This window comes from Crocodylus porosus, unplaced genomic scaffold (assembly GCF_001723895.1).
Source record: "Crocodylus porosus isolate Cpor-Errol unplaced genomic scaffold, CroPor_comp1, whole genome shotgun sequence".
NCBI lineage: Eukaryota > Metazoa > Chordata > Crocodylia > Crocodylidae > Crocodylus > Crocodylus porosus.
Genome location: NW_017728943.1, coordinates 12,196,370 through 12,222,971, shown reverse-complemented (window position 1 = coordinate 12,222,971; position 26,602 = coordinate 12,196,370). Strand labels below are relative to the sequence as shown.

The window sequence follows — 26,602 nt, the reverse complement described above, 5'->3', positions numbered from 1 at the left end:
GGAGGAAGGAGTAGATCCTGGTGGTATTGGGTCACAGATTTTTCCTTTGTCTCTTGTCTCATTATGGCGGTAGAGAGACAAGTTTGTGTGAAATGATCAAAGCCTCATCATACATCACAGCACCACTGCAGACAGCTCAATGTTTGAGTCTCCCAGGTACTAATGTTAATATTGAATTTGTTCAGATTGGCCTTCAAGGTGTGCTTGCATTTTTCTTTTGCTCACCTCTACAGCAGTGACTATCAGTGAGCTGGCAGTGCAGGTTCTGTTTTGGGAGCTGGTTGTTAGGCATCCTTATGACACGTCCTTTTCAATGAAGACAGTGCCATATAAACAGGGCTTTAATGTTGGTGGCATTTGCTTGAGCAAGAAGGCTGGCATTCGCTCTTCTGCCCTTCCAGTTGTATAAAGGATTTTCTTAAGACGCTGATGATGGTAATCTCCTGGTAACATACTTCATTCTAGAGGACTGCTGCAAAATCTGTTTAGATTTCCAAACAAAAGCTATGCTGGAATTGAGTTAATATGGGCCCACACACACACACTGAGATACTTAATCACGTTAGAGAAGCTGAATGAGTCTAAGGTATTCTGCATCAGATTATTAGGGGCAAGAGGAAAAGCCTGACACTAGGTGTGAAATTTCTAAAAGGATCTATTTTGATTAGTTTAGAATGCCTAAAATGATTAACAGATGACCCTATAAAGGCTGCCATTCTGAGAATATGCTGTTTTTTCAGTTAACCACCAACCTACGCCAGAGCCACTAACCACACAAACACGCATCCTTCTAATAATTTTAATTGTTTTCACTTTTCAAACAGGGAGCCCCTCACTGTGTAGCTAATATGACCTGACCACATGCTCTTGACTGAACCACCTAAACAGAGCACCAGGGTTGGGTTCTTAAACCTTTGGAGCCGAGGTGTCAAACATACGGCTCATGGACAAGATCTAGCCCTTAGAGCTCTGTTATTTGGCCTGCAGGGCTCCCAGAGTGGCTGTACATTCAGGAATAGAACATGCAGGAACAGGGCCCACCACCAAAATCCAGGGCACAGAGTCCCCCTTATGGACACATTAGTGGCCGGGGTGAGCAATGGCTACATTAATCCATACAGCAGATTCCACTTACCCACTGCATCTAGGGCTCCTCCACAGCTCTTAGAGGCTTCTCCAACATACTGTAATTACAGTGCATCTGAGCAGATTAATTGAGTCTGCTGGAACATGGTAAATACCATGCTCCACACAACTCCAGCATCATGTTGTATCAGTGTCCCTGCACTGAACATGGCAGCAGGGTGCTTTAAACTAAAGTTTGTTCGATAAGCTTTAGTTCAAAGCACCCTGCTGGCATTTTTCAGTGTGGGGACACTAACACATGTGATGCTCCAGGCATTTTTAATTAGCATGGCTCTCGGAGCTGTGCTAATTAAAGCACCTTCCCCTCTCTGCTGCCTCCCAGAGCATGACTGTAACTGCCCCTAGAGCCAGACCTGCGGCTAGGGTGAGTTTGACACCACAGCTCTAAGAATGAGCGGTAGAACTTCCTGAGGAATGATTAGCTGTCAGAGGCCTGGGACCTATTCCAGGCATAGGCAGCATCAGCCCTCATAAAGGTGGGTCCCTGAGCCTTCCAGCTGTGAGGCTCAGCTAAGTTATGCTGCATTCAGCAGGCAATGTGTTGGTGCAGGACACTCAAAAAGAGCTGCAAGGAATGATTACATCAGGTCAGCTCAAAACTGTTGTCCAAACTGTTTCTTTTTCCTATAGTGGCTGCCATTTTGCACTCTATATTCTGAGCCTTCATTTAAAATTGAATAAACCAAACTCTAGCTTGTAAGGTAGTAAAGGAAACCTTTCACATGTACATGAGGGTGCTGATGGTATCCTCAGCCTGCAGGTGGCCTAACAAAATGGGTTTGAGAGGCAAAAGCAATTCTTATTTCAATGGGCTGTTGATGCTGAAGTCTAATAACGGGCATTTAAGTGGTACTCTCAGCATGAAAGGAGGATAATCATAGTAAGGCAATCTGTGTCTAGCATCTGGTTTGCTGGGATGACAGGTCAGAGCTTTGATGCATTCCTCTGCTTATTATGCCCTCACTGTAAGATGTTGGGAGGTAGAAGACCAACTTATTGCCTGCAGCAGTATTTTAGCTCCAGATTTTACACATCATAGCTCTTCCTAGCCTGCCACACCCCATGAAGCCAGAGAAATACCCACAGAGTGAAGGAAAGAGTAAACCAGGAAGCAGAAAGGCTCAACTGTCTTGTCCTGTTATACAGCTTTGTGCTCCTTGCTGCTCAGCCTAATTCATCTTCACATTAGGGAAGAATTGCTCCTGTTTTAAATGCTGGAAAAAAGGAAATAGGATTTACTCAAGGCAACAGAGCAAGTCAGAGATGGAGGCAGGAGAAGTAGCTTTAATTCCTGACTCCTAGTCTAATGCTGTAATCACTCAGGCATATTCCCTCACTGAGCTGGCCCTGCAAACTGATTATGCACAGGGAGTAAGCGCATAGGTTTGCTGTTCTAAATTAGATCATCAGTTCATCAACTGAAAAGGAGCAATGACCCCAGGGAACTCAACTTAGACAGATGAGTTCTTTTTGCTGAGGGGAAAGGCTGCAACAGCTACAGCATCAGGCAAAGTCAAAGCTCCTGCTAAAGTGACTCTCTTCTTATCACTCACAAGAGTTACAGTGAGGAGCTAAACTTTTACATGCTGGCATATGCAGTAGAAAAGGATAAGCTTATGGTTTACTGAAGACACCAATTATTCAGGGACTTTACTGCTTTACTTAAGAGAGCACTGTGTCATGCTTGTCAGAAAAGTCTATAAAATAGGATTCCTTGGGTCAGTTCCTGATCCTTTGGTAGGACTTGGGAAAAAGACTCAGGTTCTTATTTTTGAAGAACTCTTCTACACTTGTCTCTTGCTGGGCACCCAAAACTCAAATTTTTTAAGCAGGTCTGAAAGTCTTGGTACCTTTGTAATCTCTACTGCCAAATAAGGATGTTGATTTGCATTCTGCCTCATACAGTTCTTAGAAGCTTAGTTTATTCATATTTGTCAAGTGCTCTGAGAGCCGGTATGAATGGGAAAGGGGAGGGAGGGAAATAAAGTATTTAATACTTTAATACATGAAGCTCAGTATTCCTGTCTGTCACGCTTGCACCTTGTTAGTGGCAACAGGCAGTTTATTTCCAGGCAACTGCTAAAGAAAAGCTGTAGGCTGATACAACACAGAGAATGCAGAACTCTACTTACTGTCAATTTTACTCCTGTATTTTATTTTCTCCTCCTCCCATTTATTATTAATCTGCATTTACATTTAACTCTGGCTTTCATTCTCTGGTAGAGGCCAAGCCAGTGCCATGTTACTGTGAGGAAAGAGGCCCATTAGCCTCATCAAGCACTCTTCCATATCCCCAAGAATGATCCAGAAGCCACTGCATTTGGGAGCGCAGAAACGGTCAGAACCAACCAAGCAAGCAGTCTATTCATCTAGTGCAATGGACCTTCGACTCAAAAACGCCAGTTCTTAGCTTGCACCCATGTATTGACTACAAAAAAAATAGAGCAATTCTTCTGCTGCAAAAGCTCAGAAAAACAGCAGCACCTCAAGAGCTGCTTTTGACAATATAGATTCCTACTTGAAATCTCTGGGTTTACCTTGTGAATTATGTGTAGGTGTTTGTACACATAAGACTGCTAATATTGTGTGGCACTCTCAAAAGGATCTTGTGCCACCCTGGTTAAGAATCACTGGTCTCTGATAACTTACCTCGCACAATGCTAGTGTAGCTTTTTTTTTTTTTTTTTTATGCGAATGCTCTTTCCAATTCACAGCACTTATAGCCTCCAAACCAAAAGCACATAGGTCTTATTTCCCTTCTATATTTCTATCCACAAGGATTCTTATATTTATTTTTGTCTTATCCTCTTCAGAGCTGCCTTGTGCTCCTGGTCTCAATAATAATCTTATCATACTGAGTTTAGTGTGTCCTGTACATAAAACTGCTTCTTTCAAAAATGTGATTTTTTTTTTCCTTTTAAAAGTTAATACAAATATAAGGAGACATTTAAATGTGAAATAAGATAAATAGGAGCACAACATTCACCGTCTCTCTCCTCTCCAAGGTAAACAATTCCAGTCTAAACATCAATATAAACACCAGTCTCTTCCTAGAGTGATTTTTTTCAGGCTTTAAATCATCTTCATCACCGGTCTATTTTTGTTACACCCTTTTCGAGCAGAACTGAACACAATGTTCCAGAAGAAGCTGCACCCATTCATTTATATAATGACATTCTAATATTTCCTTTCTATTCCATTCCTTACACGTTTAGATTCATTCTGCTTTCCTTGTTTTTCTTTACTTAAGTGCAAATGAAAAGCCCACTCAGTCTCATCTTTCAGCTAGAGATAAAATGAATGTAATTCATTGTGGAGAGTTCATAAATCTTCCAAAATGGAGGGAAAAAATTACACATACATGCTGTACATAATAATTCTTTCCACAGCTGTGTGGAAGACACTAAATATATTGCACAAATCCCAAAAGATCCCATATTTCCAGAGGGCCTGTGAGTCTAGATCCCAAGTCAGGTCTGGGGAATTTTCCCCTGTGCCTTCATCAGCATCAGTAGCTCCACTAGTTGAGCTGGAGCACTGCTTACTCTTTATTCTGCCTGGCATGAGCATCACTGCCTTGAAGCATCCAACAGGATAGGAATGTTGTTGCAAATGGAGAGAATCCCTCTCCTGCTCAATCTCCGGACGGTGAGCAGCGTTCAGTCATAATGAAGGTTCTTCAGCGTGCCTCCTCCAAATCTTTTTCTGTCTGAAAAGCCAGGAATCTGGAGATAGGGAAGATAAAAGTTATGTCAGAAGCAGTAGGAATGTCTTCCAGCCCCTGAGAACGTGCATATTACCTATAATATTACATATTATTAGACAGCATCACTGCCTTCTCCTCCTGCTTTTCCAGGCTAGAGCTTGAGGGAGTGCTCTGGCATACTGTTAGTGGGCACTGCCTAATGAACAAGATTCAATATAGATGTCCTGATCATGGGTGTTAAAGATTCTGTGAGGCATTCTGAAAGAGTTGCACCACAACATGAGCCCAGTTATCCCAGACAAATTCTAATGTGGTTAGTTACACAATGCCTTACTGAGGTCCCTGCAAGTTCAACTGCACATAGAAATCTTCATCACCTCCTTTCCTACTGTGCTGTATTAGGAGAGAGGTTGAGGTTTGTCCCAACCACCAAGAGACAGCACTTCATTGTCATTGGCATGACAGCTTCACAGACTGATAAAGGCTATCAGAATGAAACAGACTGCAATGATGTAAAATGTTTGCACTCTTTTTTTTCTGCTGCATACACAAAGATAGTGCTGACACTGACCATCCATTCTCACTAAGGAGATCTATTCTAAACCACCACCAGATTCTCTGCTTCAAGAGATTTCTAACAGATTTACACTGCAGAACATCTCATGGCAGCATCTCATGTAGCTGTCCATAAGACCATGGGGCTCAGGAGTCATCCTACTTGTTTACACACAGGCACAGGGGAGGTTTCAGGTGGCAGCCTCTCTCCATGTCCTTTTATAGCCATCTTCCCCCTTCATCCAATCTGTTATATAGCAGCAGTTTCACAATGTAAAGAGGACAGACATCTCAGAACTGGCCAAAAGCAGCATATGTGAATACATGTGGGTGGGGCAAATGCTAATTTAGAACACATAAGAGAGACTGATGGGAGTATGCCCTGTTGTGGTAAATAGAGAAAAGTAACACATTTTAGCAAAAATGTCAGTTTAGTCAGGGCTTTTTGACTCAACATTCTTGACAGAATGCAACTGATGCAAAAGTGAACTCATAGGGCACATCCTGTTAAGTGTGCATGTGCAGGGGCATGCATTCGCTGCAGTGCACACCCCTGCATGTGGAGTTTGGTGTGGGGCAAAATGCCCCGCTTTGGGGAAATGGCTATTTCCCTGTTCTTCCTGGCTCTCAGTGTGTTGGAGGAGCCTGGAAGACCTAGCCTTTGTGTCTGTTGGTGCATAGTGTCACTTTTTTTGTGGCATTTCTTTTTTGGCACCAGGATCCCAGCTTTAAGGTGTCGCAAACCACATGACCACATGTCCATGCTCATCTAGATGTGCCCACAGGGTGCATCTATGTGGCCTCCCTGCTGACAGAATAAGCTGTGCCCAGTCCCACTGCAGCGCATCAGGGACTGACAATTAGTGCAGACTGCTCAGGAGTGGACTGAAGTGGGCCCGAGCACTTCTCCTCATTCCCCCAGCACTGCTGTCAGCCTGTCCTATGACATAGCTCAAGTACTCCAGGGGGCACATATTCAGGGCTGCTGCAAGCTGTCTATTCAGCCTAACTACCAGTCTCTGGTGTGCCTGAGCAGGAGCAAGTGGGTAGGGCTTATTTATTGGCAGCATATCCAGGATCAGAACGGAGGCCTTACAGACATGCCCAGAGATATATTTCATGTCCACAGATATACTGCAAAAATTCAGTCAGCTCTGAAAAGAAACAAGGCAACTTTATACAAGTTACAAATAATGTAGAAACTGCCTGGGGGTAGGAAGCAGGTTAAGTGGAACAGTTCAAATGTCACACCAGAGCTAGTTACCGTACTGTTGTAAAAAATCTCCTCAGCAATCCTTAAAAACCACAAATGAGCAGAACCTCAGTTTCATGGCTTATTCCTTTATTCTGAAGATTGTATGTCTAGCAGCACAGCCCTTCCTGGCACTACTCTTGGGTACTAATCCAGTGTTGGCTCTGAAGAGAGAGGGCAACCAATACATTCACAAGCACTGTTTCCTACAGTATCCTCTATTTTTTCCGGAGCTTCCCACCAAGCACCTGATGGTCTGAACATATGCTGTGATCTGACTGATATACTGGTATTACGTTTAAGGACTGTTCTTCCATCCATGCTTTGAGATATACAAATGTAGGTTTCCCAGCTCATAGATGGGCAGAACAGAGCCTATTGCAAATACCACACTTGTGTATGTGGAACAGGTCACTTCAGGCAGTAATGCAGGTGGTTGTACTGAACCCCTGGTGTCCCTCTGTTCGGTTTTGTCTTTACAGTATGCATGGTGACTTGCTTTTAATTTTGTATTAGACATCTGGGCTGTTACCGAGAGAGCAGATCAAAATAGTCAGCAGTGTGCCCTAATCTTTAGGTCACAGTCATAAAGATAACCTTTGGTTACCCCTAAAACCATTCATATGAAATAAACAGATCTTACATCACAGTGTCATACCCAACCAGTCAAACAACTTGAAGGCAGTTGCTTTAAATTATCATCTTCTTGGAATGGACATTTTCTCTTATTAGCGTACAGACAAAAGTGCCTTTGTAGAATTGAAACAGGAGAAAGCATTTTTTTTTTTAAACAACAAACCGAAAATAGAATTAACTTAGGCAAAAAAAATCCACAAGGGAAACAACAGCATACATTGATTTCCTCTATGCTTTCTCACCCTCCCTATGAAGCTTTCAGCACAGGTATAGTTATTAGACCTACATTTTTTATTGCTTGTATCAATATGAGCACACCACCCAAACATAAATCTCACTACATTCTTGTAACCTGTGAAGAAGGTTGGTATTATTTCCCTCCCCCCTCCGTTTTCATTAGGGACATCTTGCAAAGAACAGAGGGGTGAAGTGACACCCAGTCCCCAATTCTACCTAGTTCTTTACAAATTTGAAAAGACTAATTAATGAACCATATGCCATCCCGTGCCTTTGCTCTGGTGGCTCCATTGCTTTCTGTAGTAACTGTCATGGAAAAAATGTCAATTGCTGTGAACAAACCTTTGACAGATACCAGGCAATGTTGTCTGCCAGGTCTGCTGCCAGACAGCTGGAAACCAAGAAGCTCAGAGATGCCAAAGCCCAGTTTTCTTCTTCACATTATTTGATCCCCAATCCTGACATGTCAATTTCAAATGGCATTAATATTTACTATTTCACCCGCTGACTATTTTAGAGTCAACACATCCCAAACTGTGCATGCAGCTTGTACTAACTGACACTGCTTTTCCCCTGCATCCTTCCAGTATAATTATTAATTCCACTATTATTCATTGGTGCTGAACCTGTGTTCAGTTTAAGGGCCCAAGATCTGTACTCTAAAGGACAGAGCTTTGTCTACCAACAAAACCACAATCTGCACCATACAAGAAAAATATGGAAAAAAAAAAGAAGCACAGACCTGATTACCATCTCGTAAAAAGTACCTCTTCTCTATGACCTGGGGAAAGCAATCAGAGAATGGTCTTAGTAGTCATTGTACGTACCTAACCTTATAAACACAGTTAACACTTGTGCAATACAGCTGCAGTCATAGTCAACTAGAAGCTGATGAAAATTCCTGGTTTTAGCTGCCTGGGATGGAGAATGATATGGAAGCAGAGTCCTGCCCCTCGGGGTAGCTCAGAATTGTATAGCAACCCATCACATAAGAGAAAATCAAATGGTGATGTTTAAAATGCATGGACTATAGGGGAAGGACGATTCCTTGGCTACCAACACCTTTCCCAGGGGAATGAATGGTTGGTGCATGTAACAGGGCCAGTGCTGTCCAGAAGTACTTGAGCAAACTGTGCATGCGCCACCTCTGGAACCGGAAGCAGTATAGCCACATGAGCACACTTTTGCACCTGGGCTAATCACAGGATTTGAACATACAGGATTCCAATCCAGCTTTTAGGAAGTGGAAGGTGAGTGAACTAGTTTAACCACTTCCTTAGCTTTTAGAATACACACGGGCTTTCTAGTATACAATAGTGCAGAACAACTTAATTGAATCTACATCACCTTATCAAAAAACCTGCTGAGCTTGACAGCATTAGATGAGCCTGCAGCCAGATAGCGGGGGTTGGTGCAGTCCTGGAACACACAAGAAGCAACTCACAGTTGGGAAATGTGTTACACAATTTTCACTAATGAGCAGGGAAACTGCTGGGAATAACCTGGTACATGGCACAACTCTTCAGCTATTAGCCTCTGAAGAGGAAGCAAACCAAGTCATATCTCCCCACACAGAAAGATCAGCTGGAAATTTTTTGGAGGGTCCAGAATAGGGTGGCCATCATAGAGGACATTCTGGTTTTCTACTACTCTGTCCTCTGCTGATATGAAACCCACCGCTTTTATGTCCTCTATTTCTCTCTTCAAGAGAAAAAGAGAGGACATAAAGGTGTTTGATTTCATATCAATAGAGGACAGAGGATAACTGGACTATCCTCTATGATGGTCACCCTAGCCCAGAAGCATCCCTTTTGCAAACATGAGCCAGGATCTTTTTATTTACCCCTTAGAACTGCTGACTTTTTCCTGTTAAAAATGGTTCACTTAGTACCCAGATAAGCTAAGGTGCTGGCTTGACAGCCCCAAAGATTGATACCTTCTGTGCCCACAGAGTACAGCAGAGGAAGCTTCTTTTAGTCAGGTCCAGCATGTGTCTCAACCTGGATTTGGAGGCATAGCTCTAGGCATAAGAGAAAGTCCAGCCTCTACACCTGTGACAAGTCTAACTTTGCAGCCATGTCCCCAGCTTAACTTCAGCTATTTATACAGCAAAGTGTTGATTCCACCCAGGAAATGGTACATCTGGGAACAGATGTTGTCTTTGTTGGATTAAAAGAGAGTTTGTGGAAGAAACAAGAACAGGATCAAGAAATCCTAACTCTAACTCCCTGCTTTAAAACTGACAGCACTCTGACTCCCCACCTCCAGCATCTTTGTTTATCTGAACCAAAGTTAATATTTCACCCTTGGGTAAGCATGCAGTGCCGACAACAACGATGCAAACAACCAGGAGAATGAGAGGGCAGGCTGCAGCAGTCCAGTTCTTATAACTAGATTCTTATCTGCTATGAAACCACCACCTTTCACACAAAGTGAAAACAACTGTTGACAAAAATACTAACCAAATTAATCTCTTCTGCATTGAAATCCTCAGCCAGGAAAGCTGTTCTGGTCAAAACTTCATTGCGCTTAGCCTCTGGGATCTGGTCCAGTTTGGTTCCTATCACCAGTAGGGGAATCTGGTTATCAGCAAACTGTTCACGGTCATAGTCCCTGTGCAATGAAAACAGAATAAATATAGCCCTAGGCTACAGAAACAGCTCCACAAGTTGACAAAGGGAAACAGTGTTCTATTCCTTCCATGCCAGGTGGGTAAAGGGATACTTGGATACCCAGTATGCTGAAAGCTAGGAGACAGGTTTGTGTGGGCCATGGGGGAAGGCTTCTGTAGAGTAGGATCATGGTAGAGTAGGATACTGAGATGGATAAGAGAAAAGGAATTTGCAGTTAGTACCCCAAACATGCATGAGGATTCTTATATGAAAGCATCCACTGGAAGGTGCGAGATAACACAACATTAACTGGGAAAAAACAGAAATGGGAGGACAACTAACAGGCTGGTTTATAGCACATACACCAAAGGTATGATGTCATTTTATAAAATGGGTCAGGGGAGCTGCAATTAAAGGTTAGATTTAAGCATTCTTGGTTAAATTCTGCTGTGACACCTATGAAGTCTCAAGCCTCTCTCACAGTATTCAGATGCAGCCTTATTTTCAAGGCTGCACCTGAATATTATAAATTCATACAAAGACATTCTATGAAGAGATAGGAAATTAATATCTCCCCTGAAATGTTAGCCTCTCCAGTGAAATAGCAGGGAGGTTGCAATTAGATCACCTAGGCATTAAATGACTCATACTACCACATGCAGGAAAAGACAACTGTTGTGTGCTGACTTCTGACAAGTTTCAAGTCAAATTTAAACTGCAATAGAAACTGCCTACACAAATGAAATTAATGAAATATATATTTTAAGAGACAGAGACTAGCTCTGATGCAAGAGATCAATGATTCATTGTTAACTTAGAAACCCCAACTCGGACTAGTCCCCCTTCTTTCTTCAACAAAACTTCATTTCATTTTCAGGTATGTCAAGCTTCAAAAGAGTTACTCTTCTACCCAAGAAATCAAAGCCTAAGACAAAACACAAACCTCTACTGCTAATGGGATAAACCTGTTCTTTTATTTAAATAGAAGAGAAGTGTTAATATAAAAAAACAGCTGCAGGGAATCTGGATTTAGAAGAAATTCAACATGGCAGCTCAATACCATATGGGCTGTAGAACCCCAGTCCCCAAGTTTTTAAAAACAAACAGAAGGAGCACATGTGTCTGTAGATGCACACTTGTGTCTTTCTTCCCACCAAACACTACCTCATTTCACTGCCATCCTTGCTTGCATGATTTCTCAAAGGTCTGAAAATCTTTTCAATTACAATTGTAAAAACAGAATAGGAGAAGATAGCAACAAATCCTCCATACTAATTAGAAACAGGTATTCTAATAGATTTTTGCAAGGTCCATGAGAAAAATCCTTCAGAGAAATCTGGCATTTAGTGACTTTTACTGCTCCTCAAAGTAAAAAGCCAGTCTGGACATGGAAACAATCAAACACTCAAGCTATTTTTTGTTGTTTTTAATGGTTCTGCATGCCACAAGCAGCCACCCAAGACTTTAGGGCAGGGGTCAGCAGCCTTTTGGTGGCATGGATTGGAGCTTGTGACCTACCTATGGCTGTAGGCTAGAAGTCTCTACTGTGGTCCCTGCCACCTCCCCCCAGAGTGCTGCCTGCATTCATTCTGTTCCATTGTGTCTGGAATACACAGATCTCCACCATGGACGCTCTGTGAAGGAATGGACCCATGCAGGACAGATTCAGACCATGGCCCATAGGTTGCCAGCCCCTACTTTAGGGTAGCAGGGAATGAAATAGTTTTCATGGGGCCTCAGAAACGCGGCAGGAAAAGTATGCAGACATATTCTTCTAAACCCAGGCCACTGTCAGACAACTGAAGAGCCCAGCAGCAGCCAGGCATGCTCTACAGATGCAACAGAAACAGCGCTTCTCTTCTGAAGCCCCCTGGCTCTTCTCGTTCCCCACAAGAGCCCTGGCTGAGAATTCTGCACTCAGTCAAATGTCTTGTAGCGTTCAAGTGCCCTTAGTGATGACCAGAGATGAACAATGACACAATAGCCCCAGGTGCATATTCAGGGCTGTGCGTGTGTTTGTACACTCACCCATTTGTTACGAGAACTCCTGTTGGAACCACATCCCTGTTGAGGGCTTCCAGTGACCAGCGATACAAGTTTTGAGAGGACTTTTTGTTAGTTAAGTCATGCACCAAAATGATGCCTAAATGGAGAGTTAAAAAAAAGACAGGATATAACTTGACATTTTCCCTAGCCTTTGTATTTGATTCAGAATCTCTGGAATTAAGAGATAGTTTTGTCTGAAACATTAGGGACCCATTAGGTACTTCTTTAAGTAGTCTGTCATTGTGGAAATATGATAGCATTTCTAAACATGACCCGAAGCAGGAGCGTAATAGGATCTAATTTTCTGCCCTCTTTTGTTTCACAATTAAAAACAATCTCCATATATTCTTTTTTTTAACATGCTTTAAAAAATGATCTTAAAATCATCAGTTTGTCTTGTCTTACTTTGTTGGGGGTGTGCCTAGGAGGATCCAGAGACATGGCTTGTGAACTGTCTTAGAAGTTAATTAACAGGGTGTTGCATCTTTAACAAAAGCATTTTTTTCACTCATTAGCAATTTGAATTAATAATTTTAAAAAAATGAAATAATGCATCTAGAAATCCTTACCCTTTTCAATTCACTTGGATTGCATTTGTATTAAATGACAAGCTGTGCTATTAGCCCTATTATAAAGGGAAGCATCATCAGCCTTAATAAGACCCTGTTATTGGCAGATTAACACTTTTACCAAAGCGGTTCAGTTATCTCCAGGAACAAAAGTAGGAAAAAAGATGTGGTTTGGCCTGTTATAAAAAAACAAAAACAAAACATCTCTGCCCTTCTCTTTTGAGTACTCTTATGATATGGAGAGAGTTGATATTTGGGAGTGTGACAATCTGTACCAGAGGTTGTTCTCTGCTTATCTGTGAATATTTGCTTGAACTGACCAAGTAATAAGCCTTAAAACAAAAAAACATAAAGAAAAACACATACATACAGCAATCAGAACACTGACATTTTATAGGGAAAATAGTTCTTAGTATGCTAGAGCAGGAAACACTTGGCAGGACTAATTAAAAATGGATTTTCTGACCAAAAATATTTTCTAGCATAAATATGAGATCAGACAGCAGGAAAGAGAAAAAAATTCCCAGAATCTTTATTATGCCTTTCTTTATTAGGCGAGACATGCCTTCATAGCTGCCTGCACAGCCTGAGGAAACTCCGCTGCAGTTTCAGGAACTCCCTGTTGTGCTAGTTCTGGAATGCTGAAGTGAAGCGAGAGGCTGGATACTGCTCATTTGCATATCACTACCTAGGGTGGTTTTCCAGCTCATAGCTGGCTCCCCACAGATGTCTGACTTAAGAAAGTTATGAATTCCTTTTGTGCCATGTCTTCAAGCGCACACAGCTTTATGGAGCTCAGCAAGGCTCAAGTGAATCCTGTCCCCAAAACCAACAGAGATGTCCTACCACAGAAAGCAGTCAGTGACAAACATATTTACACTAACCATACTTTACCATTCACGGAGTTGTAAAATACTGCTCGTGTGCTTTTCACACTACTAGCACTGCCCACTGAACCTCCAACATCCCACAACTCAGTGTAGTAGGTCTTCTCTTCTGGGGTCCCCTCTTTGTAGTCATGAATCTGATAGAAAAATTCAACCCATATATGAGTACAGTGTCAACTACAAAAGTGATCCATACAAAAACTGGAAGAGTAGAAATGTGCGGTGCCGAACCAGTACTTTTAAATTCAGTATTAAAACTACATCCCAGCGTGCTGTGATGATCTCCTCTCTTAGCTAAACAGGTTTGGGTTACATCAAGAAAGCTCCAACGAACACCCAAAGTGTTCCAAGAAAAGGTTGCAGTGGACTGAGAGGAGACAGTCCTTCTGAGATGCTAGTAAACTCTGAATGGATGAAAAGACAAGGCCCTGACCTCCTCCTGTAGTTAAGAATTACATACCAATTTTAAGAATAGCAGCACTGATTATTGGAAATGGAATCCAGCCACGATATTTCCTTATTCCTCTAAACCCTTTACAAAGTCTAAAAACTAATTAATTAGTCACCAATTTTCTTTTTAAGATCTACTGGGCAGTTGTATTCTAAAGCTATGAAATACAAACCACCACATGTTTCCCTCAAAGATTTAAAAATAGCTGGCATTTTTTGCCCTAGGCAAAGAATTTGGAAAGATGTTATCCACAACGGGCAAAGGAGGGTTTTTTTTTTCCACTATGTCATATGGATTGCCACCGAGACTGAAAACTTCTTCAAGAATACCCAGACTCTCCTGGACATCAGCTTCTGCCTCAACAAACTATGCTGAGACAAGATTTGATTTATATTCTGCTCACTAACTTCCTTAAATGAAATAAAGCAAATGAAATTTTTCCTTCAATACATCTGGCTGGCAACATAACAGCATGGTAATGGTCTCCCAAGGAATTGTGAATTCAGTTTATTCATCCTCTGATTCAGAACTGACCACTTACCAAGAAGTAATAAGGATAATATTCTAGTGAGTGTATATTAACTGTCACTGTGCTATGATGCTTTAAAAGACAGATGTATCTTGGCTTCTGTAGCTGGTGACATTGTAAAGCTTAATTTGTGTAAGTAAAAATATTTAGTCTAGAGTAATAATATTTTTTTCTTAGCACTTTTCCCCCAAAGGATTCTAAAGTTTAACAGCAATGAAACGAACCTGACTTTGGGGTGGAGAGTGTCTGTCAGTTCATCACAGATAAATGAAAGAAGAGGAAATTTTAATTAAGGATGTTAGCTAAATTAAGTTATCCTTTAAGAAAATACTAGTGGTCACTTAATATTCATGAAAAATACCCAAGAGTTTGGTATTTAAAAATATCATTCAAAAGACCACCCCACCCAAAACTTAATTATGGATGTCTAAAAAGTGAAGGCCCAAACTAGTTTTGAATCAGATTTAAACTCGTCACCCAGAAAGCTGTGACCACAACGTCAGAAATAACAACAGGTACAACACTGCAAGTCCAGAAGTTCACTTACTCGCACATCCACTGAGCAGCCCACAGTCCAAGATGGATTTCCCAACACCTGATTTTGGCACAACAGGTGAACAAGTGAAGATTTCCCAACACCTGCAAGCAAACATATATTTAATTTGCATGAGAGAGAACACAGATTCTTACATTTGCCATTAACACCGTATTTTTTGTAGAGGTGCACAGACACATCGGTCCAATATTGGATTGGTACTGATATTAAGAAAACTGGCTGTATCAGAAATGGGCCCAATGCAGCTGATAATTTGGTTGATAAATGCCAATGTGTGCATGTAGCTGCAGTGCAGCACTCAGGCAGCAAGGAGCACAGCACAGGAGTGTGGAGAGCTGCCTCCAGCTAGTAAGTTGTGGTGGAAGGGGCATGGTGGGGGTGCTGCTACTGCCACACACCTGGCACAGCCCTGGCTCAATGCCCCGCCTCCACCCATGTGCTGGGAAGAGCTGGGGCTGCACCAGGTGTGTGGTGGCGCTGGGAGAGGGCTATGGTGAAATTTGGGGTGGCTGCAGCCCCCTCCATAGCTCCCAACCCAAGCCCAGCCCCCAGTGAGAAGAGCCTGAAAACAGCCTCAGGTCCTGCCCGCAGCTGTAGTCCATCTGCCCTGCCCCATGCAAACCCAGGGGGCACAGGCTCCACCTTCCCGGGCCCTCCTGGGGTGTGCACAGCAGTGGGACCCCCCCCCCCAAGCTCTGTCTTGTGCCCTGTCTCAGCTGGGCAGAGGCTGCCCCTGCCCCCGCCCTCACCATGGGCATTGATCTGCCCCCCCACGACCCTTCCTCTTACACCACAACAGACTTACCAGCTGGAGACAGCTCTCCACGCTGTATAGGAAATCTGATTGGTATTGGCTGATATGACTCCTTAAAAACTGGATATTTGTATCGGACCCAAAAATCTCTATCGATGCACCCCTAATTTTTTGGTACGCCGTTGCTAGCATACCAAAAAATGGCACTACAATAATTAGTGGGGTAAGGGAAAAGGGTTCAAGCGATACTATTAAACCCAACATTTAAATGAATGTTCCAGTGTGCAGATGCCTTAAAGAAGGTACTGATGATGAGTATGTGAGAAATACAAAAAGAGCTAACAGCATGCTGACTTTAGTTGGAAGGGTTGTATAAGGCCCATCATTTACAAGAACATAAGAACTATCGTCAGCCCATACATCTATCTTGCCCAGTATCCTGTGGTACATAGCAAGGACTGCCAGGGCCTCTTTCCTGTCCTTGGTCCAATCTCACCTCCAGGCAGAATATCACTGGGTACTGTCCACTGGAGCCTTGAACTTGTTTGAAGGCAAGTGGGCACTGTCTGGTGTGCTCTGCTGGGTGTCCCCCCCTTGGCACACTAGCTTTAAACCTTTGATCTCACTCCCATCCCTATTATGTCTTTAGTTGTCCCCAGAAATCAGTTGTTGCCTACCTACGGGCCTTCCTCTCTAAGGGATGCTTATAGTGTTCCTTTGAGGGTACTGTTGCATGTTCCCTAGGCAACAAGTAAGCTTGTCACACAGCAGGGATTGCAGTCACTTTCCTGTCCCTAGTGCAATCCCAACTCCAGGCAGAATATCACTAGGCACTGCCCACTAGTTCCTTTGACTAGTTTGAGGGCCAGTGGGCACCGTCCGGTATGTTCTGCTCAGTGTTCCCCCTTGTCACACTCGTTATTAACCTTTGACCACTCTCATTCCGGTTGTCTTTAGGTGTCCCAAGCAATTAGGTGCTGCCTTTCCAGTAGCCTCTATGTTTAAGGGAGGCTAATAGTTTATTTGGTGGGCCATGTCCCATGTGTCTTCTAAGGCAGCAAATAGGCCTTTGTCACACAGGCAGAGAGTGGAGGCTGAAAGGGAGAGTGAACTGGGTATGACTAGGGGATTTCCCATCACTCTCTGCTACTTGCGTCTTCCAACATTTAGGCTGCATGTCTTATTAAGTTGAAACGTGGCTTATCCACTGTTATAACTGCTGTATCTAGTCTGGGGCACTACATATGAAGAAAAGCACAGCTGAATTGCAAGGACCATGCAAGACAACTAAAGCAGTAAGCGGGCTGGCAAGACAAGGGCAAGTCCCTTCAAGGAGCTGTTTTGCCGAGAGGAGATGGTGACAGGTTGCCCCTGAAGTATCCAAAGCCATGGCCCTCAACCTTCCGAGGCTCAAGGCCTCCCAGGAAAATGACCACATCAGGTCTTACTCAGTTTTTGGAAAAAAAGGAATACACAGAGGTGGTTTTTAACTGCAAGACAAAAGATGGCAGAAAACTTGATTCTACTAGCTCCTGCTTTGGGTCACATTTAAGTAGGCATGCTGTCATTTAAGCTACTTAAAGAAGTACACAACAGGTCCCTTCTAATGTTTCTGAACAAACTGCCTCTTAATTCCAGAGCTTCTGGATCAAATACAAAGGTTAGGGAAAATGTCAAGTCATATCCTGTCTTTTTTTAACTCTCCATTTAGGTATCATTTTGGTGCACGACTTAATCAACAAAAAGTCCTCTCAAAACTTGTGTCGCTGGTCACTAGAAGCCCTCAACAGGGATGTGGTTCCAGCAGGAGTTCTTGTGACAAACAGGTGAGTTTACACACACACACGCAGCCCTAAATATGCACCTGGGGCTATCGTGTCATTGTTCATCTTTGGTCATCGCTAAGGTCATACACTTGAACTCTCCAAGACATTTTACTGAGTGCAGGGCTCTCAGGCAGGGCTCTAACAGGGAAGGATCAGAGCCAGGGGACTGCACAAGAGAAGCCCAGTTTCTGTTGTATATGTGGAGTAGGCCTGGCTGCTGCTGGGCTCTCCAGGGGTTTGGCAGTGGCCTGAGTTTAGAAGAACACGTCCACGTGCTTTTGATACCATACTTCTCAGGCCGCATGAAAATGACTTCACTCCCTAGTGCCCCAAAGGAAGGGTCAGCAACCCATGGCCCACAGGCTTTGTCGATCCTGCTTGGGCCCAGTCCTCCAGAGCATGGGGGCGGGTTCCAGAACAAGGCTGAACCAACCAGAGCCCCCCCGGGGGGGCTCCACAACGAGTTTCAGAGCCACCTGAAGCTCCCCTTCGCCCAGCGCCCCACCCCCGGGCATCTACGCCCCGAGCGGATCGCAGCCATAGGTTCTACACCAGCTCCGCCCCCTGCCACGTCACCGCATGCGTCACTGCGCCCCCCTCCCCCGCCACCAATGCCCGGCGGGGGGGAGAAGGGTCCGGTACCTGCGCAAGCCTAAGGTGATAACGGGAACTTCCCCCCCAACTACTCACCGGAGTCCCCCAGCACCAGCACCTTGACCCTGTCCAAGGCAGCCATCTTAGCCTACCTAACAACAGCCTCTCAGCACACCACCCAATTGCGAGCTAGCTTTCTACCCATTGGCTCCGCCTCTTCCGCTTTCCATTCGCCGAGGCGGGGAACTGACGGGAATCAAAGGAGGTCGTTCCAGACAGCGATTGGTTCTCTCCTCCTGTCCATCCAGGATGGTATGCGGTCCTCTCCCTCGGCCATTGGCGCGCCTAACAGGCGCTTTCGTCACAGCCGTGCGACACTTCCCGCGTGCGCCGCGAGGAGTTCGTGACGCACATTGCCGAAGACCTGGGGCGGCAAGCAGCGCCCGGAGCCAGCAGGTCAGTCCCGCGCGCGCGGCGCCAGGTTCTCCCCTCCCGGCCTCCCCCGGGCTCCTGCCAGCTACTGCGCAGGCGCATCCGGAGCCCGCCCCTCCCGCCAGGCAGCGGCGGGGTCGAGGTCCGGGTCCGAGCGTCACGTGCCTGGCGCGCGAGCCTCCCTGGGGGGCCGCTCGGACTGCCCACGTGGGCGCAGGGTCGGGGGGAGAGGAGTGGTGTCCCCCGGGCCCGGCCCTCCTCCTCAACCGCTCGAGGGGGGCGGCTGAGGAGCCAGTGGGGGCGGAGGGAGGCGCGTCCGTTGGCAGCTGCGGGGGGTGGGACCGAGGCAGCGCGGACTAGTTGGGCACCTGCCTGGCCCCCGTCCCCACACACCCTGCCCTGTGCTGGCACTGTCTGCCTGGACCATCGTCGCCTTGGGTGCTGTTGATTCCTGCACAGAAGCTGGGAAGGTGCCTCAGGTCCAGCCTTGCAGCCAGGACGACCCTGGAGGCTTTTGTCTTATGTGGGGGGTGTGAGAGGAGCCAAGGGCAGTTCTCTTGCACTGGCTGTGGGTGCATGGGGGTATTGTCCTTTGGGTCATAGACAGTAGGTCATAGTTAGACCATAAGGGCTGGAAGGGACATCAGGAGGCCATCTAGTCCAAAGCCCTACTGAAAACAGGACCAGCTCCAACTAGATCATCCCAGCCAAGGCTTTGTCAAGCTGGGTCTTTAAAACTTCCAAGGATGGAGCTTCCACCATCTTTCTGTGTAACTTGTTCCAGTGCTTTGCCACTGTCCTACTGAGAAAATTCTTCCTAATAACTTCCTTTGCTGCAACTTGAGACCATTGCCCCTTGTTCTGTCATCTGCCTAATATCTAACCCAGTGGTTTTTAACCTTTTTTGTACCAGCACCCATTTGTAAACATTGATGGCCAGTCCCGACTCGGTGCCCCCAGGCCCCAGCTCCTCAGTATGTAGGGCAATGGGGGGTCCCAAGCAGCCCCTCACAGGCTGGATCTTTAACAGCCTGCAAGAGAAAACCCACTGTTTCCTAAGTTTTTCGGCTTTTTAAAAGTTTGTTGATCCATTTTTAAAGCTTGTTTGCAAGCTTTCATATATTCTTGCAGCCCACTTTTGCATCATGACCCATGGATTGAGAAACACTGATTTAACCTAAATAATCAAGAGCAGTTACCTACAGTAGAGAATACGTAGGCACGCTTGCTCCTAGGCTGCCAAGGTCTCGAGCCCCTTGGGATCTCTCCTGGTGATCTGAGGCAAGCTCTGGACTTCCATACCCGTGCCTTTGTGTGGAGGAGTTGTAGACTGTTCAGGGTCAAATGTCTGTATTTGCTGCATAAGGATCTCTTGGCCAGTTGTGACCTGACTTTGCTTTGCTTTGTCGAAAGGGAGTTGTGACCTGACTTTAACAGTGAGTGTGCCTGTCTGCTTTGCATGTCCTGGTTCCTTTGGAGTTGTCCCTCAACATCTGCCTTCTTACGTGCTACTTGTAGCATCATAGGAAATGAGGGTTGGAAGGGACCTCAGGAGGTCATCTAGTCCAACCGCCTGCTCAAAGCAGGACTAGGGTTACCAAATTTCCAGTTCCAAAAAAGAGGACACCTGTCAGGGGGACACCTCACTCCCCACCCACAGCCCCCTGGCCCTGCCAGTACCCCTCAATCCTGACCTGCAGCCCCCCAATCTTGCTGCTGCCTCTGACCCACAGTTCCTTCCCCTACCCCCCAGCCATGCTTGTGCTCCTCACTTTCAACCCACAGTCCCTTGGTGCTGCCAGTGCCCCACAGCCAACCCAAAAGCCACCCCCCCATGCTCTCACTTCCAAGCCACAGTGCCCTCCCCCCAGCCCTGCTGGTGCCCCTCACTTCTGACCTGCAGCCCCCTGGTCCCCCCAGCCTTCCTGGAAGGGCCCCTTACTGCCCCCATCCCGACTGGGCCAGATCACTGTGACTGATTAATGCAGGTGGCAGTGGAGCATGTCCAGCCTCAGCATGGGTGGATGGAGGGGAAGAGGAGGGAGGCCTGTAGCACCCCCTGCCTTGGGCCATGGCTCGAGCACCAAGCCAGGTGGCCTAGCCATGCCTACCCCCCGCAGCATCTCCTGGCTGCCCCGTCCCTGTGCCACCAGCCTGGCTATGGAGCTCCATGCTGTGCTCTTCCCTTGCTGGAGGGGTAGGCGACTTCCCCCAGCCCCAGTGCCTGTACACCTTCCCCCACCTCACACACCCATCCCTCCATACCCTCCCCCCCCCCAACAGTTCCCAAGCCCTGGCCCTCCAACCCCGGCCCTCCATAGACTTGCATCCAACTGCTGAGGTTGCTCCTACCACCCTGTCCGGCTGTATACTGGCCACTTACATATGCGTGCACACTTGCAGGTGGTGCTTTCTGCCTCCAATCACCTTTCCCACATTCCTGCCAGTGGAGCAGAGCAAAATCCCAGACATTTGTTCAGATTTCAGAAAACTGCTTGGATGGTAGGGGTGCGCTGAAAGAGATTTTTGGGGCCAATCTCAATGGTTGATTTTTAACAAGTCACATTGGCCACAGGGCGTGGGGAGTGTGTGCTCCCGGACCTGTGCGTGGGGTCGGGTAGGCTACTGTTGTGGGCTGGGGCTGGTGCCGGGCTCTTCCTGGCAAAAGGCTGGGCTGGGCTGGTCTGCTCTTGGGGCGAGTGGCAGCAGTGCTGTGAGGGGCTGTTGGGGGTGGGGGCTGCAGCCACCCCAAAATTTGGCGTAAGCAACACCCCCACACCTCCCCTCCCAGCGTTGCCACCGCTTGCCCCGAGCACAACCTGGCCTAGCCCCCAGCTGGAAGAGCTTGGCGCAGCCCCAGCTCAAGCCTGCATCAGCAGCCTGCCCTTGCCCTGTGCACAGATCCGGGGGCACGTGCTTCATAGGTTGCATGCAGCGGCAGCAGCTGCCACCCCCTCCCTGTGCCCCCAGATGAGTCGCTCAGGACTCCATCCCACGCTCTGTTCCAGCTGTGTAACACCTGCCCCAGCCCCACTCCCTCCCTCACCACAGGGGTCTTGATCTGCACCCCCTTCCCCCCAGCCTTTCCCTTCCCTCACAACAGACTTACCAGCTGGACCCAGTTGCTGTCCTTGCTACTGGTCTGCGTTCCTGGCCACCTGTGTGCTGCGCTGTGGCTGCGCATGCACGGGCCACTTATCAGCAAAAAAAAAAGCCAATTACCAACGCTCTCAATTGTCCTTATTTTGGTGCCAATTTGATATGGGACCGATGTTTCAGTGCACCTTGACTGGATGGAGATCAGAGGATCCAAAAAGAGGAATCCAGCTCCACCCTCTTTGGAACCACCCTACAGGTAGTTGCTACCTAGCAGGTAGCTGCTATTAAATCCCCTCTCAATCTTCTTTTCTCCAAACTAAATATGCCCAGTTCCTTCAGCCTCTCCTCATAAGTGATGTTCCACAGCCCCCTAATCATTTTTGTTGCTCCCTGCTAGACTCTTTCTAATTTGTGCATGAGACCTATATTATGTCACTGCGTAGTGGGGAGCCCAAAACTGGACACAGTACTCCAGATGTGGCCTCCTCATTGCTGAATAGAGGAAAGAATCACGTCCCTTGATCTGCTGGCATATTACTACTATTCTAGCCCAGTGTGCTGTTAATCTTTGCAAAAAGGGCACATGTCATGATTCAGACTGAATTGCTTTTTGGATTGGAGGATCTGGGAAGAGGAATGTAGTGGCAGACCCAGCACAGTAAAAAGGGGTGATGGGTGTTCAGGATTCCTTAACATGAGTCCCTTGAGATAGGAAATCCTCCTTGTTATGTGAAATCAAGATTAACTGCCTACTGTTCCAGCCATCTCAGGTCTTCCATATTAGTGCTGGCATCTAAAGGGCATAAGTTCATATCCCCAGCCCCTATTTTACTCCTTTTGTGACTTAGCTTCACCAGGTATTAGATGAACGAAATCTTCTCTTGTACAACAACTCTGTCCTTCCATCTTGATTTATCTGGTTGCTCTTCTGTGAACTGAAATTTTCCTTCCCCCCTTTTGTCATTATCTTTCTGGGAACTTGTGGGGGAGAAGAGGGTGAGGGTTGCTTACGACATGCTGGCAGCATGTCCCATCCAGAGTGGTTCCAAAGCATGTTGTGCCTGCCTGCTCCTGTGCTTATATTCATAAGGCTTCTCCAAGGAGCTGTTTTGATCATCTGTCCTCAGTTCTTCTGGGAACACAATTCTGTCTTCACTGGTATTTTCCAGGTTTGGGGCATGTTGGCAGGAACAGGTGGGCAGGGTGCACTTAGGGTGGCCACCCTACTGCCATGGCGTTGACAGACACATGCAGCACTGACAGTTGTGGAAAAAAACCTAACACTTTACTGGAAGAGAAAGCATGTTAGTTTGATTTGGCTCCTCAGCATCTGCATAGGTTGGGCACTTCAGCGGGCCTTTTTGGCACTTTGATCTAAAGCTTTAGAATGCTTGGCACTGTGATAGTGACATGATGAGCCATTAGAGTAGATTGAGGTTTGTAAGAGATGCCTCTGTTTGAATGGACCTATCAACAACCAATTATCATTGGAAGCAATTCCTATCCATTGTTTGCAGTGACTATGTTATTCCATTCTGATCCCTGAGATTGCTTTCTGGTCAAAGAAATGCTTCTGCTGGGACTGTACACCTTGAGGTTCCTGTTGAGCAATGGTTCTCAACCTTTACAGTCAAGGCACCCTTCAGAAAATGCCTTCTTTTGTTGCAAAGGCTATAACGCATTGGAATGCTTTGAATACTATGAATTCTTATTTGGAATTTCATGTTTATTGCAAATCATGTTTATATATCTAATAGTGTTAAGGTTGTGCAGCACCCTGTGGAACACTTGAAAGGATATCAAGTGCCATGGCACCCTAGTTGAGTATCACTGCTTTGGAGTGATAAAATCTTAGCACGGTATGTCTTCTGTTCTTATGTCAGATAACCTATCATTAGTGGCTGCCAGGTGTTGATGCTTGACAAGTCGTCATACCCTGTCATGTATCTTGCTCATCTGTACATGCTAGTAACAGGAACATCAGTGTAGGAATGAGAAGACAGATTGTTTCTGTCCCTGATTCTTCCAACTAAATCTGTGTGATCTAGAGCTAATTGCTTTTTCTGTGATTATCCACATCTATAAAAGAAGGTAATAATTCTTATGTAAAATAGCTTTGTGATACAAAAGTGCCATCCATCCTTGCTAACTTCTATTGACGGTATATGGAGTTGAGTGTGAATGTGAGAAAACATTGCATCCTGACCTTACATTGTTCAGCATCTATCTTGAAATATGGAACTTTGTGTCACTTTTGTTCTTACTACTTACGGCTCCCAAACATTGTTTGCAAAAGTAGTAAAACTGCACCTTGAGTTCAGCCATTTCCTTTAGCAAATCTCACAGTTTTTCTACTACAGAATGGTATCAAAGATAATGCCCACAGGCAGGAGTGCTCTGGAGGCCTGTGGTCTGGCCCCCTAGCTCTGGGTCATAGAGTCTCAGAGAAGTCGGGCTGAAGGGACCTCCAGAGGTCTAGTCCAGCCCCTTGCCTGAGGTAGGATCATCCCTATCCAAACCATCTCATACAACCATAATCTAAACTATGTAAGACTTCATTCAACCATGACAACATAAACCTAACCTGCTACAGGTAAAGCAGGAGAACCATGGCAGCCAGTGTCTGCTTCTATAAAATGTTGTCAATATATATTGAAGAGGTCCTGAGTAGAGGGCCTCACCCCCTGCTATAGGGGCAGGCAAAAACCCCCACAGTCCATAACAATCTGACCATAGGGTAAAATTCCTTCCTGACCCCAAATACAGTGATTGTTTTGGCCCTGAGCAGAGGGGCAAGAGCCTCTAGCCAGTCACCTCTGGCTTTGGTCCTAGCAGGAGCACTGGCACACTCCAGTCTAAATCCCCAGCCTTGGCTGTAGCCTCTGGGGGACGCTTAGAAACACCATGATACAAGGGAGTGTGGGGCATACCAGCAAATCCCAGAAGCATGGGAAATACCTATACTAGAACATAGGCATAGCTATATCTAGATCATCCCTAACCAGTGGCTATCCAACCTCTTCTTGAACAGCTCTAGTGAGGGAGAGTCCACACCTTTCCTAGGCAGTCTTCCACTGCTTTATTGTCCTAACAGTGAAGAAGTTTTTCTGGATACCCAGTCTAAACTTTGCTACAACTCTGAGCCCTTGTCTCCCTGTCTTTCTCTCTGCAGCAAGAAGGAAAAGGTACTGTCCTTCTTTATGGGAGCCATTCAAGTTTTTGAAGACTTATCATGTCCCCTCTTGAGCACTTTTTCTGCAAGCTGAACATGCCTAGCTTCTTCAGCCTGTTCTTGTATTACTTGCTTTTCAAGCCCTTGATCGTCTTCATTACTTGCCTTAAATTTCTACGTATCCTTTTTAAAATGTGGAGCCCAAAACTGCACACGGTACTCCAGATGGGGCCTAACCAGTGCTGAGTAAAGAGATACTATCGCCTCCTGTGTCTTCCACCTAATGCTTCTATTGATGCAGCCTAAAGTTGTATTGGCCTTTGGTGTGGCTGCATCATGCTGCAAACTCGTACTGAGTCTGTGGTCTACCAAGACTCCCAAATACTTTTCATAGAGCTGCCACCCAGCCAGGTATCCTGCATTTTGTATTTGTGTTTTTGTTTATTCTTCCTGAGGTGTAGTACCTTGCATTCGTCCTTGTTTAATTTCATCCTGTTAGCTCTAGCCCACTTTCCAATCTATTGAGATCCTTCTGAATTGTGCTAGCATCCTCCAATGTGTTCCCAATCCTTCCCAGTTTCATGTTGTCAGCAAACTCGCTCAAGAAACTTCCTATGCCAGCATTCAGATCAATATCATCATCAGTCCGTCACAGTTGAGGATAATTGTCTTTCATGATTGCTTTATCTGGGTGTCTAAAGATGGCTGATGAGGCTGATCCAGGATCGACAGAATTTGTTGTAACATGGGCATGGTGGTTGATTTTTGCGTTCTTTATTTGGTCTGTGACATGCTGTTTCTGTTGCTCCTGCTTTTCTGTTTCCTGTTGTTGTAAAGTTTCAAAGTGCTAAGACCCATGCAGCAGACTCCATATGGAGCAATTCTAGGTAATAGTTTCCCATGAGTTGATGTCAATGTTACTTTTTTCAAGTTAGCCATGAGGACACCCTTGAAACACTTTTTTTGCCCTCCTCTTGAGTGTATATCTTGACTAAGCTGGGAGAATAAGACTTGCTTTAGGAGTCTGAAGTTGCACTTTGGAGGACGTGGCTGGCCCACCATAGTATTATATTTATTCAGCCCACATTTCTCCAATTTGTTTACGAGTAGGTCATGTGGGACCTAGCCAACAGCCTTTCTGAAGTCCAGATGCACTATATCTACAGCATTTCCTTTATCCAACCAAATTATTACTTTGCCAAAGGAGATCAGGTTTGCTTGACTTGATTTGTTTTTCTAAATCCACTCTGGGTGCTTGCAATCAGCCCTTTCTCCTCCAGATACTTGCAAATGGTTTCCTTAGTATGCTTCAGTAGCCTCCCGTGCATTGAGGTGAGGCTAACTGGGCTGTAGTTTCCCACATCCTTCTTGTCTTTCTTGAAGAAGGGCATTACATTGGCTCTTTTCAAGTCTTCTGTCATCCAGCCTGTCTCCTATGACTTCATGGAGATCATTGCCTAGGGCTCCCAGATCTCCTCCACCAGTTCCTTCAGTACCCTACAGTGAAGTTCATCCAGCTCTGCTGACTTAAATTCATTCAGAT

At 45.5% G+C, this 26,602-nt stretch overlaps 2 protein-coding genes and 1 long non-coding RNA gene across 4 annotated transcripts in view; 2 read left to right on the top strand and 1 right to left on the bottom strand.

Moving 5' to 3' along the window:
- LOC109319198 overlaps positions 1-13,660 on the top strand; it is a 46,585-nt gene extending 32,925 nt beyond the window's left edge. Inside the window, exons 1-2 of one of the 2 annotated variants that reach the window (XR_002103406.1) lie at positions 9,035-9,842; positions 13,314-13,660. This is a non-coding gene — a long non-coding RNA (uncharacterized LOC109319198). Of the gene's footprint in view, positions 1-9,034; positions 9,843-13,313 lie in introns of those variants that run through there. The other variant, XR_002103405.1, reaches the window with a different exon arrangement.
- Positions 3,898-18,583, bottom strand: RABL3 (RAB, member of RAS oncogene family like 3). Its single transcript, XM_019548707.1, has 8 exons — positions 18,453-18,583; positions 15,174-15,265; positions 13,654-13,783; positions 12,173-12,287; positions 9,995-10,145; positions 8,880-8,951; positions 8,275-8,313; positions 3,898-4,871 (listed from the first exon to the last, which is right to left on the bottom strand). The coding sequence occupies exons 1-8, from the start codon at positions 18,496-18,498 to the stop codon at positions 4,806-4,808; spliced, it is 711 nt and encodes a 236-aa protein (XP_019404252.1). The 5' UTR covers positions 18,499-18,583; the 3' UTR covers positions 3,898-4,805.
- A 131-nt stretch (positions 18,584-18,714) lies between these two features.
- Positions 18,715-26,602, top strand: part of GTF2E1 (general transcription factor IIE subunit 1) — a 99,523-nt gene continuing 91,635 nt past the window's right edge. Inside the window, exon 1 of the mRNA XM_019548706.1 lies at positions 18,715-18,812. The gene's annotated coding sequence lies outside the window, so the exon portion shown is untranslated. The remainder of the gene's footprint in view (positions 18,813-26,602) is intronic.